Here is a 19227-nt window from a genome sequence, read left to right on the forward strand (position 1 = left end):
ACCTTGGCTATTCTGGGCTTTTTGTTATTCCAGATAAATTCAAGGACTGATTTTTCTATGTCTGTGAGGAATGATCTTGGTAGTTTAATGGGCATTGCGTTAAATCTGTAGATGACTTTTGGGAGGATGGCCATTTTAATGATATTTATTCTGCCAATCCATGAACATGGAAGGTCCTTCCATCTTCTAAGATCTTCTTCGATTTCTTTTTTCAGTGTTTTATAATTTTCTTTGTAGAGATCTTTTACCTCCTTGGTCAAGTTTATTCCTAGGTATTTTATTTTTTTGTGGGAGATCCCGAGTGGAAGTGTTTTCTGAATTTCTTTTTCAGTGGATTTATGGTTGGTGTACAGGAAAGCTTCTGATTTTTTAAGATTGATTTTGTATCCAGATACTTTGCTGAATTTGTTGATCAGTTCTATAAGCCTTTTGGTTGAGTTTGTTGGGTTTTCTAAATATAGTATCATGTCATCTGCAAATAGTGAAAGCTTAAGTTCTTCTTTTCCTATTTGTACTCCTTTGATTTCCTTTTCTTGCCTTATTGCTCTGGCTAGAGTCTCTAGTATTATATTGAAGAGAAGTGGTGATAATGGACATCCTTGTCTTGTTCCAGTTTTTAGGGGGGATTCTTGAAGTTTTTCCCCATTTAATATGATGTTGGCAGTGGGCTTATTGTAGATTGCCTTAATAATGTTGAGATGTGTTCCTTCTATTCCAATTCTCTGCAGTGTTTTTATCATATATGGATGTTGAATTTTATCAAATGCTTTTTCAGCATCTATTGAGATGATCATGTAGTTTTTGTCTTTGATTCTGTTTATATGATGAATTACATGGATTGATTTTTGTATATTGAACCAGCCTTGCATTCCTGGTCATGGTGAATGATTTTCTTGATGTGGTTTTGAATGCGTGTTGCTAGTATTTTGTTTAATAGTTTTGCATCCAAGTTCATCAGAGATGTAGGCCTGTGATTTTCCTTCCTTGAACTGTCTTTATTCAGTTTGGGTATTAGTGTGATGTTGGCTTCATAGAATGTATTTGAGAGAATCCCAATTTTTTCTATTTTGTGAAATAGATTGAGTAGTATTAGGGTTAGCTCTTCTATAAAGGTTTTATAGAATTCACTTGGGAAACCATCTGGTCCTGGGCTTTTCTTTGATGGTAAGCTCTTTATTGCTGTTTCAATCTCTTTGATTGCTATTGGTTGGTTTAAGTGTTCTATATCTTCTTGACTCAGTTTAGGAAAGTTGTGTTTATCTAGGAAGTTGTTGATTTCCTCCAGATTTTCTATTTTGTTGGAGTATAGTTTTTCAAAGTAGTTTCTGATAATCCTCTGGATTTCTACACTGTCGGTTAGTAATGTCTCCTTTTGCATTTGTTCTTTTAAAACTTTTTTTTTTTTTTTTTTGGTGCTGGGGATGGAACTCAGGGGCATTCTACCTCCCAGCTACACCCCCAGCCCTATTTTTTTTTTTTTTTTTGGTGCTGAGAATGGAACCCAGGGGCATTCTACCTCCAAGATACACCCCCAGCCCTATTTTTTATTCTTTCTTTTGAAACAGGGTCTCACTGAGTTGCAAAGGGCCTCACTAAGTAGCTGAGGCTGGCCTTGAACCCGGATCCTCCTGCCTCAGCCTCCCAAATACTGGGTTTACAAGTGGATGCCACCATGCCTGGCGAAGCTGAGCATCTTTTCACACATTTGTTGGCCACTTGAGTTTCTTCTGCGTCCCCTCCTGTCTTACGAAGTTGCCCAGCACATCTCAGACCGAGGAGTCTGGGCGGCTTGCTCCCTGCTTGGAGGGTGCTGTCCTGGGTCCCCACCTCTCCTCCGGCATCTGGGAGCAAGGCCCTGCTACCCCCCACCAGGACCTTCACCAGCTCCCAGGATGCTTTGGAGCAGAAGGACCATGTCAGGCCTCAGCGCACCTCCATGACCAGAGATCGCTTCTTTTCCTCAGGGTCCCACCGGCCCGAAGGGCGAGGCAGGCCACCCGGGACTCCCTGGCCCACCCGTGAGTAGCCTTTGGAGTGGGGGCAGGGGCAGGAGTCCATGCATGGGGCTCACTTTCTGCAACAGTATGACGTTACGTGTGTAGTGTGCCCAGGGGATGCGAGGGGGAAACGGTTCACCCGAGGTTGACCACGGGAGCCTCACAGGTTGACTCACCCTGGGAAGGACAGTTGGCCAGGAGAGAGAGAATGTGGGTGCACACACCTGCGTGCCTGAGTGTGCATGTTGTATGTGTGTGTGTGCAGGCATGTGTGCTGATATGTGTGTTTGCATACCTGTGTGTTTATATGAGTGTACATTCATGTGTGTACGTATGTCTATGTATATGTGTGCATGTCAGCAATGTGTGTGCTTCTGTGTGCATGTGTGTGTTGTGTATATAGGTGTGTACGTGTGTGTGCGAGTAGGTGTGTGGACAGGTATGTTGTGTAGGTATGTGCGTGCATGTGTATGTGTGAGTGCAGGTGTATGCATGTGTTTGTATGTCATGGTATATGCATGTATATGGATGTTTATGTGTGTTTGTGTGTGTGTGTGTGTGTGTGTGTGTGTGTGTGTGTGTGTGTGTGTGTGTTGGGCTGGGGGAACACTGGATAAGGCCCCGAGTGCAGGCTGAAGCTGACTGGGAACTGAGGAGTAGCGACCGCCCTATGGGACACCACCTGTGCTGTGCAATCTCTGAATCCCCATCTTTGGGCCAGTGGGGCCTCTAGAAAGTGGCATTCACATGGCCCTACTGTGTGCTGCCAGGGAGCTCCAGGCCTGGCCTCGTCCAGCCAAGCAAGACGGCAGATAAGGTGTAAGAGCTCGCATGCTTGCTTGCTGGCTCTGCACAGGAAGCAGGAGGGCTCGCCTCAGGGCACGTGGCCACAGCTTAGAAGAGAGAGGGGCTCAGTGCAGGCAGAACCTACCAGGGTGGATGGGCATGGAATGTTCTGCAGACGAGAGAGGGAAGAACACGGCACAGAGACGGATAGCTCCCCATCCAGCACAGGACGCTAGGCCAGGCCCTGTCCGTCTTCTCCACCCACCACTGCCCTCTCCTGCACCCAGGGCCCCCCGGGCGAGGTCATCCAGCCCCTGCCGATGCAGGCGTCCAGGACTCGGCGGAACATCGACGCCAGCCAGCTGCTGGATGACGGTGCTGGCGAGAGCTACATGGACTACGCGGACGGCATGGAGGAGATCTTTGGCTCACTCAACTCGCTGAAGCTGGAGATCGAGCAGATGAAGCGGCCACTGGGCACGCAGCAGAACCCCGCCCGCACCTGCAAGGACCTACAGCTCTGCCACCCCGACTTCCCAGACGGTGAGGGCGGGGGCCGGGCCAGGACGGCCAGAGCCGCCTCCCAGCCTGGGCTCGCAGGTGGAGGCATTAAAGAGGGAGATGGGGTCCGGGGAGAGGCCAGGCTTCATGGCTGGGCTGCGCATTCTCTCTGTCTCGGCCGTTCCCAGGCAGGTGCCTGCCTTCCCCTGGCCGCATCGCACATCTGGGAGGTGGGGACAAGAACCTCTCCCTTTGAGAGGACAGGCAGATGGAGCAGCGCGCAGGATGCCCTCGGCCCCGCGCTGAGCGACCTGAAACAAGGGTTTGTGGTAGATCAGTGTTTGACACTGTACTGGGCAAGCAGCCTCCAGACTCTGGAACAACCCGAAAATCACAAACCATCCTCGCTCTTCACATCAAGCACCTACCGAGTAATCACACATTAGCTCGTCTTCCCTTGGAAGCCGGAACATTCCTCCTACAAGACCCGGGGATAGAGCAGGGTGTGACGGTGCACGCTATAATCCCAGTACTTGGGAGGCTGAGACAGGAGGATCGCGGTTCGCAGACAGCCTCATCTACTTAGTGAGGCCCTTCGCAACTCAGTGAGATCCTGTTTCAAAATAAGGAATAAAAAATAGGGCTGGAGGTGTAGCTTAGAGGTAGAATGCCCCTGGGTTCCACCCCCAGTACTGGAAAAAAAAACAACACATGGGGATAGCCTGGCATGGTGGTGCACTCCTGTAATCCCAGTACTTAGGAGGCTGAGACGGGAGGATTGCAGGTTCAAGGCCAGCCTCAGCTACTTAGAGGGACCCTTGGCAACTTAGCAAGGCCCAGTTTCAAAATTAAAAAACAAAAAGGAATGGGGTTTAGCTTCTGTGTTCAAACCCCAGCATCAATCAACCAATGAAACAACCACCAACCAACAAATAATATAAAGGGCTGGGGGTGTAGCTCAGAGGCAGAATACCCCTGGATTCAATCCCCAGTACCAAAACCCAAAGACGTGGGGAATGTCCAGTAGATAAGAACATTCTTCCTATCTGCCTACCCATCAAGGGGGCCAGGCCCCCTCCCCTGGCCACCAGGCACCCGCCCGACGTGCTGTGTGCTGCAGCTGTGTTCTTGGAGAACAATCTGCCCCGCCTCTTACGAGCCTCGAAGGGCAGGCCGGGAAGGTGGTATTGATGGCGATACCGCCCTGACTGTGCGTCCAGCTGCCAGGCTGAAATGTCGCCGTGGCTCCAGGACCGTCCAGGAGTTCTCATGAATCCACCTCCCTGTGTCTGAAATCCAGGAGAATACTGGGTGGATCCCAACCAAGGATGCTCCAGGGATTCCTTTAAAGTCTACTGCAACTTTACCGCCGGAGGGTCCACGTGCGTCTTCCCCGACAAGAAGTCTGAGGGGGTGAGTAGCCGTGTTTGCAGGCGGGACCTGGATCTGATGACGAGCCAGGCTGGGGCTGAGGGTGTGCCGTGTGCGTCCAGTTTTAAGGCTGAAAACCAAAACCCATCAGTTTCCTAATCAGGGGCATTCTTTCTAGAAGCAGACCATCAGTCGCTCTCAGAAGAGGTGTTTTAGAACCGGCCGTGATTGGCACACGCTTGTAATCCCAGTACTTGGGAGGCTGAGACAGGAAGCTTGCAGGTTCGAGGCCAGCCTCAGCAACTTCGTTAGGCCCTCTTCAACTTAATGAAACCCTATTTCAAAATAAAAAATAAATAGGGCAGGGGGTGTAGCTCAGAGGTAGAATGCCCCTGGGTTCCATTCCCAGGACCAAAAAGAAGAAAAAGATATTTTGGCACCGAAATGAGTGGTGTTCTCCACCTGCTGCTGTCGTGGGGTTTCACCCCTGAGTGCTGAGAGCCTTTCTGAGATGATTAAGTAGCTCCCCTGCCTGAGAGCAACCTAAAATCTGGGAAGGTCTGCAGGAGCAAGGGTACTAACAGGACCCAAAGGCGCCTCCCGGAAGCTGCCGCATGCTGGGAGCCTTAGCGCCCGCTCTTGTCTGTGGGATTCGCTCCTGTCTTCCCAGGGACCACGTGTGCTCTCAGTCTATTTAGCAAAGAATTGGGGGGCAGGTGGCTAGGTTCTGAGTTGCTGAGATTTCCTGGAATATCATTTGTCACCTCTGCGTGAACATTGTCCCCCGTGGACAGGTGTGTGAAGGGTGTGTGTTGGGTGTGCATGGGTGTGCAAATGTGCATCTAAGATGTGCATATGAGGCAGGGGCCGCTCTAGCCAAAGACGGCCAAGGAGGACAAAATCTCCCTTGTCTCTAACAAGCAAGTAACTGAGCAGGGTGTGGTGGTGCATACTTGTGACCCCGGTACTTGGGAGGCTGAGACAGGAGGATCAGGTTCACGGCCAACCTCAGCTACTTAGTGAGGCCCTCCGTAACTTAGGGAGACCCTGTTTCAAAAATAAAGAATAAAAACTAGGGCTGGGGGTATAGCTCAGAGGTAGAATGCCCCTAGGTTCCACCTCCAGTACCACACATACAATAAACAAAAAAACTGATACTCAAGCTGGGTGTGGTATTGCACACTTGTAATCCTGGTACTTGGGAGGCTGAGACAGGAGGATCAGGTTCGTGACCAGCCTCAGCTACTTAGGCCCTCAGCAACTTAGTGAGACCTTGTTTCAAAATAAAGAATAAAAAATTGGGCTGGGGGTGTCGCTTGGAGGCAGAATGTCTCCGGGTTCCATCCTCAGTACTGAAAAAAAAAAAAAAAAAACCTGAGACTCCAGCCTCCACGTGCAGATTCGGCCCCCTGCGCCCCGGACAACTACTGGGTTGTGCCCTGCCACGTCCTGGGGCCACTCCAGCCCCAGCAGCTCCTAATGGCCTCAGCACCTGAGAAGCAGTTTTCTGCTACAGGAGAACGGCTAAACCCTCCCCAGGGGCCTGTGTTCCTTGCTCCTCAAATCAGACTATAAAATTAAGACAGCACCAGCTTCAGGCCAAAGCCCGCTGGCCAGGCTGGAGCAGCGGAGATCAATGGGCTTCTGTCTTGTAGGGCATCGCTTCCCCCAGCCTGATGCCGTACGCCTGCTCGCCTGCACTTCTGGCCACAAACCTGTGCTCCAGAAAGAGACCCTGAGCACAGGGACTCCCATCTCCTCTTGTTTACTTCACCTGCCAGAGGCCCAGAGCAGAATCATCAAAGCTTCTCCTCCCTCTGTCTTCCTGTCCCCTGCGCGCGGCCTCCAGGGTGCTTGGCAGGGCAGACCCCACCCTGGGGGCTTCCGGAAGCCTTTGCTGGTTCACAGCACCATGGCTGTGGGCTGTAGTGACCTCCCGCCCCAGTCCTCGCCCTTCCTTCACATGAGGGGTCCAGCCGGGTGTCCACAAACTGGGGCCTTGCAGCCCCGGGCAAACAGAGATCCTCTCTGTCAGCATTGGAGCAGGGGCCCCTTGGAAGAGAAGGGCGAAGCCTGCGCTGGCCGTGCCCTGGCCCCGTTCCGCCCTCACGCCCCCTGAGCTTGGCATCGACAGTGGGAAGAGAGAGGTGCTGGCTCTGTGCGAGGCAGAAGACATGCTGGACACCCTCTTCTCCGCAGGGCTCCTCTTCTGGCTGCTAGCATCAGGCCAGCTCAGAGGAGGATGGGGCAATCCATACACATCCAGACATCTGCCTCTTTACCCTGAGGGCCCAGGGCCCCGTCAGCTACGAGGGGAGGCTCCTTACACATCTGCCATACCAGTAAACACGGGGGCTGGCAGCTCCCCTGCAGAGGGCCTCCCTCGCCATCCAGCTGCTGTCCAGAGTGCCGCTGAGCCCCAGCCACGGGCCAGTCCCACAGCTCAGGTCTGCAGGAACGAGCCCGTCCTGGGAGCCTTGGGGAGGGCACGGCAACTCTCCTCTGGGAGTATTGGCTAGGCTCTGCAATGGCAGCAGGTGTGGGAGACAGCCCCGTCCTCAGGTCACAGCAGACCAGACCAGCTCCAGGACCCACAGGCACCCGTCCCCAGGGAGACCTGCAATCACATGCAGACACACATACCATACACATACATGCCACACACTGCATACACAGCTCCAAGACCCACTGGCATACGTCCCCAGGAAACCAATCACACACGCACACACACACACACACACATACACACACTACATATACCAAGCATACTATATGCCATATACATGCCCACACAGACATACTCCTACCACATACACCACACAGCACACATATCATACACACAAAACACACCACGTGCACACCACCTACTCCACACACTTACACATCAAATGCATGCCCCACCATATACATGTCGAACACATAGGCCACACATATACACACCATAAACAGCTCACAGCCACACACACACACTGTATACACGCCACACATGCACACACACTACGCACACATACCATACGCATGCACACACCCACACTATGTAGACCATATCATACACCACACACGCGCACACCCGTGGGCCCGCCATGTTGCGGCGGCGCAGGCAGGGTGAGGTGGCCTCAGCCGGAACCATCATGGCCACTTCGCTGCGCGCTTTGAGAACCTTGCCCCTGTCTCTGGCGCCCAACAAGCGCCCACCGAGCAGCAGGCCTGGTGTTTGCATCTGATGTGGTGTGGCTCCCCCGCCCGTGACCATGTTAGCGTACACCTGGCACCCGGAGGCCCGGCGCTGTGGTCATGCCATCTCACCGGCAGGGGCTTCGTCCAGGGGCCACGGCTCTCAGGGTGGCAGATGCGCCTCCAAGGGACACCGGGGGCCAGGGAGAGCTGGGGATGCATCCCGGAGGCAGGAGAAGTAACCCTCGTTTTCTGTTTCTCTCCCTCCCCGCCGCGCCTCCCGCTGCGTAGGCCAGAATCACTTCTTGGCCCAAAGAAAACCCGGGTTCCTGGTTCAGTGAATTCAAGCGCGGTAAACTGGTAAGGTGGCCTCTCTGTCCTCTGCGGTTATCACTTTAAACCCGCCCGTCTCCTATCTTACAGAGTAAAATGGCCCGCTGGCCCAAAGAGCAGCCTTCTACCTGGTATAGTCAGTACAAGCGGGGCTCCCTGGTAAGTGGCCGCCTCCACGCTGCCCGCTTGCGGCACAGCCTGGCTCCCGGCTCTGCATGGGCTCCTGGCCGCAGGCACACCTGCTCTCGCCCTTCCGGCCAGTCTGCTCCACCTCGTTACAGCGGGGCTCAGGTCCCCGAGCCGTCCTCCCAGCCTCCCACCACGCCTACCAAAGCTGGCTCCAGCCTGCAGTTTCCTGCTAAGGTTGAGGGTGCTCACAAGCATGCCAGGCGGCAGGAGCCAGCTGCCGGGTGGGCTCTGAGGCCAGGAACATGAGCAGGACTTCCACAAGCCCAGGGAGGTGGGCCCTGGCCACGTAAATAAATGATGAGGGTTTCTCACCACTGACCCACTGTGCAGGGCCAGGCCTGCCCATGGCTTAGTCCACGTTCAGCCTCTGGCAGTGCGCCTCAGATAAGCCATCGCTGGACTCTTTTGGCCAGTGGAGACCAGCTGGCGTTTATTGGTGCACAGCCTGTGGCCACGTCTATGACACGTCTCATCCCCCCTGGGTGCTGCAGGGGCTGCTTGAGCCCTTCTTGGAGCCCTTTTTAGGGATTAACCACAAAGCTCCGGGAAGGGAGCCTGTACTCCGCAGACGGTCCAGGCCCTGAGAGCCAGGCTCCTGCACTCTCTCCTTCCAGATTAGCAGCCCCAGCCCTGAGCTGATGCAGAAGCCAGCTCTTGGGCTCTATGGTGACCGCTTGGCCATCAGCCCTGGTCACTGCCTTCCTGTTCCACACCTTGGCCATGTCCCCCCAAGGACCCGGAGCCGTGGCTCCAGCAACCCCAGAAGCGTCTGTCCCTTAGCCAGGAGACACGTCTGCTGGCCTCACTATGGATTCCCCAAGCACTCCGGCGCCTGTGCAAACGCGCTGAAGGGCTGTGTGCTCCCTGCCCGTCGCTGGGGGCTTCTTCTGTCTGTCTGTCTGTCACCACGGACTCCAAATTTCATGCTCCCTTTTCTTCTGCTGTTTTTCTCTCTGCACTCCTTTTGTGCTATCTTCAGAAGAGAGTGCTGGCACACAGAAGGACCTGGCGGGGACAGCTCTCCAGGGGAGGGATGACCCAGGGAGGGATGAGGATATGAACAGTGGGCCAGAGGCAGGAAGGAGCTTTCAGGGCAAAGCTGCCCAGGGCCGGGAGGCTGCGGGCCTGCTCTGGTCTCAGTGGTTACCACCTGCCTTTGGCCCAGCCCTCAGTCTCCTGGGAGCTTCCCCTCCATCCCCCAGGCCGATTTCCTCCCTCTGAGGAAATGGTCGTGGAGCATGGGTGTCCAGCAGTCAGTGTGGATGGCCCACCTCTGGGCTTTGTCCTGCGTCCTCCGCGCCTGCCTGGAGGATGGGGATGGAGGTGCAGGAACGGTCCAGACAAGGCGGCAGCCTGCCTTCTGGGTGGGGGCTGCTGGATGCCACCTGCAGCAGTGCAGAAGAGACCCTTCCCGCTCAGGGACCAGCCTTTCTGCGACTCAGTGCCCCCAGCCCGGGCCGTGCGCCCTTGTCCTCCGCCGCCCTGGTGGGTGCGGGAGCCTCGGGTCCTTCTGTGTCCAGCGCTGCCCCCTCAGCATGCACTTCCTTAAGTCAGTCACGTTTCCTCCAGGAACGCCAGACGGCCGGGACTGCTGGTTGGTATTTGGTTTTCCTTTACAGGGTCCGGCTGAGAGACTTGCTTCTGAGGGCACAGGGTTTGCCCGTAGCTTGGGGACTCCCGAGCTGTCCCACCGCCCTGGCAGAAAGGAGCGGGGTCTGGGCCTGGTTTCTCTCCGTCAGCGCTAATTATACCTATTTAAAAAGTGGGCTATAAAGTGGGCACTGCCTTCCCGCTCCTATTTCTGGGGCCCAGATAGTCACTGTGGTAGTGACCACCTGTCCCTCCTGCCCCTTTGGGTACACTGAGACGGAATGGTGTGGAGCAGCTGCTGCCCGGGGATGAGACCACTGGTGTCTAACGCTGGCCTGTGTCTGCACCATCCCTCGAAGAATGAATTGTCCAAAACAGGATGGACCCAGCCAGGCTCAGCCGGGCCTCTCTCAGAGATGGACCTTCAGGGCCCTGGCTGGGCTGGGAGAACCAATGTCCTTGGTCTCGGGACACTGAGATACATCCATGTCCCTAGCCACATAGCATCTCATAAAGCTTTGAATTTGCAAAAGAGATGCAGACATGAAGACTCCTCTCTTGGGATACCCCTTGTAGGCCCTGTGCCTGGCTGAGCAGAAGGGCGGTTTTGGACACCCTGCTGATGATGTTGGAAAGCATCACTGTCTCTCCCTGATGTGTCCCTGGGCTTCCTGTAGAGAGAGGGGCCTCTCAGTGCCCAGAGCCCTGGGCTACCCGCTCAGCCACACCGCTGAGTGCCACAGGACAGCCTGCTTGCCCATCCAAGAGCCCAGCTCAGCAAGAGGAGAATGCCTGGCACCTCCAGGGCACCCCAGCCATCCATGTAGCCCTGACCCGCCTCAGGCCAGCCTTCCTGCCTGTCCCCAGCTGGCTTCAGCCGCTCCCCGAGGCCCAGGGCCCCTCAACTCCACAGTCCCGCCCCCCTCAGCCAAGCCTTGTACATCTTGGACTCCCAGTACACAGCTTTCCGTCTATTCACATAGCTCCTGGGCACCTTCCTTGCCCTCTAGAAGCATGGTGACAGGGTCGTACAGACCCAGCTCCTGCGGCCACCATGGCTGGGGCCAGCAGGGTGACAGATGAGGCACCAGGCATCCAGGACTCAGGACCGGTGCTGATGTGGAGGGGTGCAGGGAGGCTGGGGACACTCCTAGACAAGGGGTCCTTGCTGGCCTTGGGGCTGGAGACCAGGAAGAACAGCTTCCCTGGGGAGTGTCTGGCTATGTCTCATGTGGGGGCGTCAGTGCTCCTGGCAGAGAGAGGAGCCCCCAGAGGCTGAGGGCTAGGGGCAGCACTCAGGACCATTGGGGCAGGCAGGCACCTGGTCCAGCTCAGAAAGGATGCTCAGGGGACCTCATCCTACTCTCCAGTCCTGCTCCCTGTGCATCTCCTGAGAGGACTGACCTTTGTGTCCGGTTCTAGCACAGCCCTTTCCATCTCAGGGACAGAGGCCAGGCCTGATGCAACACGTGCTTTGGGGAACAGCTCCCTGTTCAAACCTGTTTAAACCAGGCAGTTCCCTGCTGTCTGGGAAGGGCTCGTCATGGGCTGGCAGGGTGTGCCTGGCACAGAAGGGAAGGCAGTCAGTGGGTGGCATGAGGGGGGAGCAGCTGCGCCGGCATTATGATGGGCGCAGGCCCAGAGGAAGCAGGGCCATTGCCTCTGACAGCCGCCATGCGTGGGCACGCCAAGCCTTTATCAAACTCACTGGCCATCAAAGCAGGTGCGGGCCAGGGGTGAGCTAGGGAGTCACGGCTTGCTGTTGCAGGTTTGGTGTAGTGTGAGGGCCAGCCAGGCACATAGGTGTGTGTAAATCCCTGAAGGAAATAAGGTGTGGTTCAGTGGCCCAGAACCCCTGTGAGAGCCCGCGCGTGCTGCCCCAGGGGCTTGGGACAGGCATTTCTGGGTAGTCGCCTTGCAGAAGACAGGGAGAGTGTGAGGCCCAGCGCCGCGCCGGCAGTTCTGCTGCTCTTGCTCCAAGAGCCCGCCCTGCTGAGCCCCCTCTGTCCCACCCCCAGCTCTCCTACGTGGACGCCGAGGGCAACCCTGTGGGCGTGGTGCAGATGACTTTCCTGCGGTTGCTGAGCGCCTCTGCCCACCAGAACATCACCTACAACTGCTACCAGTCGGTGGCCTGGCAGGACGCCGCCACAGGCAGCTACGACAAGGCCATGCGCTTCCTGGGCTCCAACGACGAGGAGATGTCCTACGACAACAACCCCTACATCCGCGCCCTGGTGGACGGCTGTGCCGTGAGTGTCGCGTGCGCCTCTGCGACGTCGCCCGAGCTTGCCTCCCGGGGGGCCACCCCACGCACAGGGTTGGCCCCGCCGTGCGCCAGGCCCTGAGCTGCGTGCTGGGGCAGTGGAGTCCCCGATGTGCCCACCGTGGTGGCATCAGTGCGGTCCAGAGTCAGTGGCTCCCTCTCCATAGATGATTCTTTTCTGGGAATGGCCAGAGCTGAAACCAGTTTGCTTCTGAGTACAGGGCAGCGCTGGGAGCTCGTGGCCGAGCAGGCGCCATCACGGTAGCTCTCAGCTTTCTTGGCAACAAACAGCCTGCGTCCGCATTGGCCTTCAGGGAAGGCAGGCTGCCCAAAGCCAACAGGACCAGGGCCAGAGGGGCCGGCGGGCTGCTGGGCATGTGGCCAGGCAGGGCTAGCGTGGCGTTTGCATCTGGCTCTGCCCCTGGGGTTGGGGCCACCGGGTGGGGGGGCACGTGTGCCCTTTGCCCCAGAACCTGGCCCACACAGCTAAGCATGGCTGCTGGGTGAGGCACAGTGGCCTCCCAGGACCACGAAATGTGTGCTTGTGTTTAGGGTGTCCACACAGGAGACTCAGTCCTTTGAAATCCTGAGATGGGAACACACCAGGAAGCCTAGGTCACTGCCCAGCATTAGACCCTGTTGCTTTCGTTGCTTGATCTTAAGGGAAGCTGCCCAAAGCTCCCCGCCAGCTCCCTTGAAGCTGAAGCCAGTGTAAACTCCACCCCGTTCCCTTTGCCCCACGCCCAGCACACCGGTCAGTATGGGAGCCGGTGCCCACAGACAGGGCAGCAGGAGCTCAAGTAGTGGGTCAGGCGGGCCACCCATCCTGGCTCCGGCACCACACAGAGCCCATCCTTTGGGCTTACTGGCCAGGTGAATTCTGTGTGGTCCCTCCTGGCTCTTCCTGGTTCCCAGGCCCCACGGCACCAATTGGCAGCGGCAGGCACTGTCAAAGCTGATTGTGTTGCGTCCCTGACTGGGAGGCCCCCGAGCTCTGGTGACACAGTAGAGCCTCTCATGCACTCTCCCCATGTTGAGGCCATCTCCAAGCTGCTGGCTGGCCCTTTGAGCATCTCAGGATGCAGAGGCAAGATAGAAGGCATGTCCAGACTGGATGCTGGGCAGGGAGAAGGAGAGGCAGCTCCCTCCCATTTTATCTCTGGAAGAAATGGTCCTGTCTTTGTAAAGGTGGGGAGATAATGGTTCAAATCAGAGCAATCCTGCTGATAGAAAAAAATTGGCTCTGCAGGCAGGCAGGCAGGAAAGGAAATCCAGGTAGAGGAAATAGACCCCAAGAGTGTGGAGGTGGGGCGCGGGGGCCCCCAAGGTGAGCCTGGACCGGCCAGTGCTCCTCCATCCCGGAGAAGTTTAGCACACAGTGTGTAAGGTCAGAACCCTCTCTTTAATCCTGGGGCTTCTGCAGACGGCTCTGGTACCCCACCCGCAGGCCAGTGCAGCGGGGCCGGCCTCAGCCCTGGGAGGCCTGCTTGACTCATGGTGTGACAACAGCCAAAGAAATTGGAATTCCGGGCCGACCTCGTTTGGCCGGGTAGCCTGATTGACGGGGCTGCAGAGCGGCCCTGTGGAGGGCACAAATCACGGGGCGAGAGGGCCAAGGAGCCGCGCCACATAAATTCTGTTGTTTGTGCAGCTTTGTGCATCCCTGGGGGGCTCTTGCTAGCCCGTAATGGTTATTTATGCCTCTGGAATAACAGGGTAACGGAGCTGTGTGTGACGACGTACTTTAAATACCCTCTCTAAGCGCACTGATAATTGGGGCAGAGGGGCCCCATAAATCCAGCCCAAACCACTGCTGGCGCAGCATGCGTGTGTCCCTGGGGGGAGACGCCAGAGCTGCAGCCCAAAAGCCCTTCCATGGGGGGAGAGGGAGTGGCTGGGGCCGGGTGGCCCTGTGATCAGCTCTCCAGCTTGCAAAGGGACATGGTATCTGTCGCTCAGGTTCACAGGGCGAGAGGGCCAGGCCAGAGATCTTGTCTGATTCCCTGGGTCTGACCCGAGGGAGTGGAGTCCAAGAAATTGAGCTCAGCAGGGCAGAGGTGGCCTAGCTGCTCTTCATGGACCCAGAGGGGCGGTGAGAAGTCAGCTCCTCCCAGGGCAGCTGGAGGGGCGTGATGGCCATCCATCTTTGAGGATGCCAAGTCAAGCTGCTGTCTGCCCCATCCTTCCCAGCAGCTAGGGCCGGCCCCTCTCTCCCTCTTCCTGGTAGTGGAGAGTCATGGCCATCCCTTGGGACAGATGAGGGGTAGAGGCATCTGCTCTCATCTGGCCCAGCAGCCACAGGGCATCGGCTTCCCCAGGAGCTTGACAACGCTTGGTCCTTCAGCATTTGTGCCGTCGCCCACCAGGTGACCCCTGGCACGGTCCTTCAGGACGGAGGCTCGCAAAGAATAGCCTTACACATGAGTGTCAGAATCAGGACACCTGTCTTTTATTTGCATTTATTTATGTATGTATTTATTTTTTGTTTCTGGGGATTGAACCCAAGGGCATTCTACCTCTCAGCTACACCCCCAGCCTCACTAAGTAATTGAGGCTGTCCGTGAACCAGGATCCTCCTGTCTCAGCCTCCCAAATGCTGGGATTACAAGTGGATGCCACGATACCCAGCTGAGACCTGGCTTTTAAAAAAGTACATATTCTGAGTCCTCCCAGGAGCTGCTGGATCAAGACTGCTGGGACAGGGTGGGGGTGCGTTGCTAACCAGCGACCACATGGCTCCCACCTCTCTGTCCTGACCAGACTGAGTAAGAACAGGGAAGGGGTCTGGGCCGAGTGGGAATCCAGAGGAGGTGATGCTGGTGGCCGTGCTGCAAGCCAAACACATTAGCCGCCATGGCCTCACTCACACATTAGCCGCCATGGCCTCACTCTACCTGTGCTGTCAGAGAGTACTACTTTCCATCTTGCACCGAGGAAACCGAGCCCCAGAGAATGCACTTGCCTTCTATCGCCTGTAACAAATTAGTCCCCAAGACTTAGCAGCTTAAAACCACCCGGATTCTTATCACACTCAGCTGCTTGGCTCCGGATCTGTCTGGTCCGTTCAGGCAGCCTTTAAACATTGCCATGGTCTTCATGGCTGAGAACCAAGGGCGCTTAGTGCTTGCAAGCGCTGCAGAGTGGGAATCTGAAGTCAGACGCCAGCGGGGTCGGGTCCCAGTTGAGGGTGTTCTTCCGGGTCACGAGAGCCAGCTTCTTGCTGAGACCCTCTGGTCTCTCTGGAGTCATTTTATAAAGGCACTAATCCCACCTCCTACCATCAGTTTGGGGGCAGGGCTCCAACATTCGGGGTCACACACACGCAGCCCCCAGTAGCGTGGGAGCGAGGCCTGGAGCGTTGTGAGACACAGTTGAGTCACGACTGATGTCGGCCCTCAGCCAGGCGCAGTCCTGCCACGTTTTCTCCTGGGAGGAAGCCTGTCCCGCTGCCCTGCGTTTCCAGGGACTGAGCAGTGGACAGAGACCCTTCTTCAGCTGGATCCAACTCACAGTATAAACCCAGCCTCAGGCCAAAGTGACGAAGGCCATGGGAAGGGAGTGCCGGCCTCTCAAAGTCTACGGAGGAGAGGCAGACGACAGGGACCCTCGTCGGGGGCACTGACGGGACAGCAGGCCGGTTTGGCCTCATCAATAAGCGTCCCCAGATGCTCGGAGTTGCGTGGGAACCAAATCCTGCATCTTCCTCCCCACCTTCTGGGACATGTGGGCAGAGAGGCGGCCTCTCCCGGGAAACTCTTACCACCTCCCTGAGCCCACTCTGTTCATCCTAAGAGGGGCTGCATCCCACCCACTGGCTTTGTGCTGGTCCAAGCCTCTTGGCCACGGTGCCATCACAGTCCCTCTGTGCCTCTGCTTACCCCACACTCCAGACCTCGGTGTGTAGGGCTCCCCGCTCTCCCTGCATCTGTGACAGGGACTCCCGTTACTTCCCGTGGTCCAGCCCACTGGGCGCCAGGGCATGGGCCCCGGTGGTTGAAGGGCACCCCACACTGAGGAGGGCCCCACCCATGGCTTCAACACTGCTGCGCCATCTTGTAAGTCTCCATCTTGGAATGCGGAGCCCCTGGCTGGGTTTTGCAGTAGATGCCCATCTTCTGTAGCCAGTTCCAAAGGGGCTGCCTCGGGGCCAAGGGACGGGGCCTACGAGGAGGTGTCTCGGTGGGGTGGAGTTTTGAGGCCTGGGCAGGATATGGGTGTGGTGGTTTAACCCCAAGATGCACACAGTTGTTAACCACCAACCTCTGTTTCCCCTCGTAGACCAAGAAAGGCTACCAGAAGACCATCCTGGAGCTCGACACCCCCAAAGTGGAGCAGGTGCCCATCGTCGACATCATGTTCAACGACTTCGGTGAAGCCTCACAGAAATTTGGATTTGAAGTGGGGCCGGCTTGCTTCATGGGCTAGGAGCCGCCGAGCCTGGCCTCCCGAGAGCAACCTCGTGACCTCAACACGCCCTTCCCGAGTGTCCCCTGCCCGACCCGTCCTGGACAGCGACGGTCTCTCGCTCCCCTCCCGCCCAACTCGCCTGCGCCTCCGCACGACCATGGCGCTGGACCCCACGCCCAGAGAGACAACAGAGGGAGCCGAATCACATGACCTAGCCGCAGCACAGCCTCTTGGGCCACACCCCCCCGATCCGTCTACACCACACGCCGCAGGGAAGGGAGCAGAACCCACACCCTAGACCCCCGGCTCGCCCGGTCTGTCCATAGCATTCACGGACAGGTTGCAGGGGTGGGGATGGGGCCGCTGTATTTGGATATCACCTTTTTAAAAAAAAAAAAAAATTCAACTTGAAGATGTGTATTTCCCCTGACCTTCAAAAAATGTTCTGAGGCAACCCTCCTAAAGGTTACCGGTGCCTCCTTTTCCAACAACCCTCACTCAACACGATCCATTTCGAGGCCAAATGTCATTCTGCTTGTGCCTTTCCGATGGATTAAAGGTGCTTATGTTTTTGTGAGTTTTAAGTAAATATTTGTATTGTATTGTTATAAATGTTAAGTGTGCCTGACTCTCAGATGTGAGTGGAAACTCAGCCTCAGGCCCACCGGGAGGCCGGGCATGGCGGGCAAGGCGTCCGCGCCGGCTTGCAGTCCAGCTCTGACTGGAAGCAGGAGGGCTCTCCGCCCGCCCGTCAAGAACGTGCAATAAATTGGAAAGTTGCCCAGGTCAGCCAGAAGTCCAGCTGCCACAGAGAAAGGGGCGCCAGGGCCCCTTTTCTAGACCAGTTTTCAAAGAGCTCTTTTTCGTTTTGTTTTTATAAGGGGGAAATGATAATGTTGTAGTCTTCCTTTTCCACACGCCCTTAGGTTAAAACGCAGGCTTAAGTTAATTTTGGTTGCTTCCTTTTTCTGTGTTCCTTCCTGCCGAGCCTGACGGGAGAATTTGTAGGGCAGGGAAACCCGTTCTCTGTAGATGATAATTAAATGAAAATTGGTGCTGATGTTTCACACTTCTGTGTGTGGTGCTACGCGTCCTACGCTCTCCTGGAAGGCGACGCTGGGTCTCAGCCGTGCCCCTCCTCCAAGCCTTCGCATCCTCCTTACTAACTCCAGGAGCCGAGTTTTCCCAAGGACCTTATCCCAGGGATAAGTGCACGTCAGCTTCCCTGTGGGCGCGGAGCCACCCACTCCCTGTCAGTGGTGGGCAGCCGGCTCCTAAGCCTCTTCCCAGTACTGGGCTGTGCTTACTTGATTTGAAAACACACACACGCACGCGCAAAAGAAGACTTCCTGCATCGTACACCGCGTCACCATAGCAGATTGTGTTCGGTTGCCGAGTGTCTGTGGTGCTAATTTCTGTGTCTGATCCAAGAACTGAGTTGAAGTTGTTGGGTTACGCCACACGCTGCCCCTGCCGGCTGCTCTGTGGGCCTCCTGGCGGACCGAGAGATGTGCAATGCACTCTGGGTGTCTCCAGGGCTGCGTGGTGCCTCGTTCCTGCAAAAACACCTTGGGGTTCCATTTGCAGACGTCCTGGCTGTGGGCGTCAGCTGCTCTGGGGCTCAGGGCTGGCGTGGGACCTCTGGATGTGGTCCCTTTTTGCTGCCCAGGGGGCCGTGTCCTGCAGGCAGCAGCAGGACCCCAGAGACCAGCAAGGAAAGGCAATCCCTTTACTGTGAAAAGTTGCCCCTTTGGCACGCTCTTTCCTTCCACCGGGGAAAGCAAGTGGGCCCCTGGGAGCGAGCCAGCTAGCCGTTATCACCTGGTGCTGTCCTCCCTGACCCCTGTCGGAATGTGGTGTGGCTTAGGAAACCACGGCAATGCACCCCAGGAGAAACAGAACACGGCCAACGCCAATCTCCCAAATTGCCCTGGAAAACAATTCTTAACTTGCCAAAGAAAGTCTGGCTTGGAGAGTCTCTGGAAGCCAGCGACCGCCAAGCTCGTCCCTCCCGAGAGAAGCCAGAAGGAGGACTGCCATGGGAGGCCCCGTGGATTCTATCTAGGTCATGTGATTCTATTTCCACTTCTCACCCCAGCCAATTTGTCCTTTGACCCCGTCATTTTTCTGTCGGTCCCCTCAAAGTTGTTGTAATTTGTATTGCAGTCCAAAACGTGTCCTGTTATCCCCAGATCACTTTAGCTACGATATATTGCAATAAAATTTCTTCTTATATTTGCAGATACTTTTCTGGTGTGATTTTATTTTCTCCTCACCATATCTAAGTGGACAGATGTTGGCAAAAAGAAAAGAACACTAAGCAAAAAACTGCTAATAAAGACTAGGATGAAGAGCCCCTTAAAATACATTGCCAAATACATCGCACATCGTACGTTTCTTACAAAAACCCAGCAGACAAGACGTCATGCCCAGAAAACCATGTCCCAAAATATTTTAAGCCTGTGTGACAAAGGAATCATTGTAATAGTTTTTTCAATAAATCGCATTGGCTGCTTGCACCATAAACAGATGTGATTGGCTGTCTTCTTCGGTGTGGCCCCACCCACTGCAGAGCCAGGACACGCGGAACTGTCAACGTGATCAAGGTAGTCA

General features: G+C 55.8%; 1 protein-coding gene across 2 annotated transcripts in view; it reads left to right on the forward strand.

The window, feature by feature from the left end:
* COL5A1 (collagen type V alpha 1 chain) overlaps positions 1-16632 on the forward strand; it is a gene marked incomplete at both ends in the record, with an annotated part of 157856 nt that extends 141224 nt beyond the window's left edge. Inside the window, 6 exons of one of the 2 annotated variants that reach the window (XM_080709655.1) lie at positions 1965-2018; positions 3071-3326; positions 4585-4697; positions 8121-8189; positions 11960-12193; positions 16486-16632. In XM_080709655.1, the coding sequence (XP_080565781.1) occupies positions 1965-2018; positions 3071-3326; positions 4585-4697; positions 8121-8189; positions 11960-12193; positions 16486-16632 (873 nt within the window). Of the gene's footprint in view, positions 1-1964; positions 2019-3070; positions 3327-4584; positions 4698-8120; positions 8190-8252; positions 8322-11959; positions 12194-16485 lie in introns of both variants that reach the window. The other variant, XM_080709656.1, reaches the window with a different exon arrangement.
* Positions 16633-19227: the final 2595 nt, after the last annotated feature.

The sequence above is a fragment of the Muscardinus avellanarius genome (genome assembly GCF_963383645.1).
Source record: "Muscardinus avellanarius genome assembly, chromosome: 13".
Lineage (NCBI taxonomy): Eukaryota > Metazoa > Chordata > Mammalia > Rodentia > Gliridae > Muscardinus > Muscardinus avellanarius.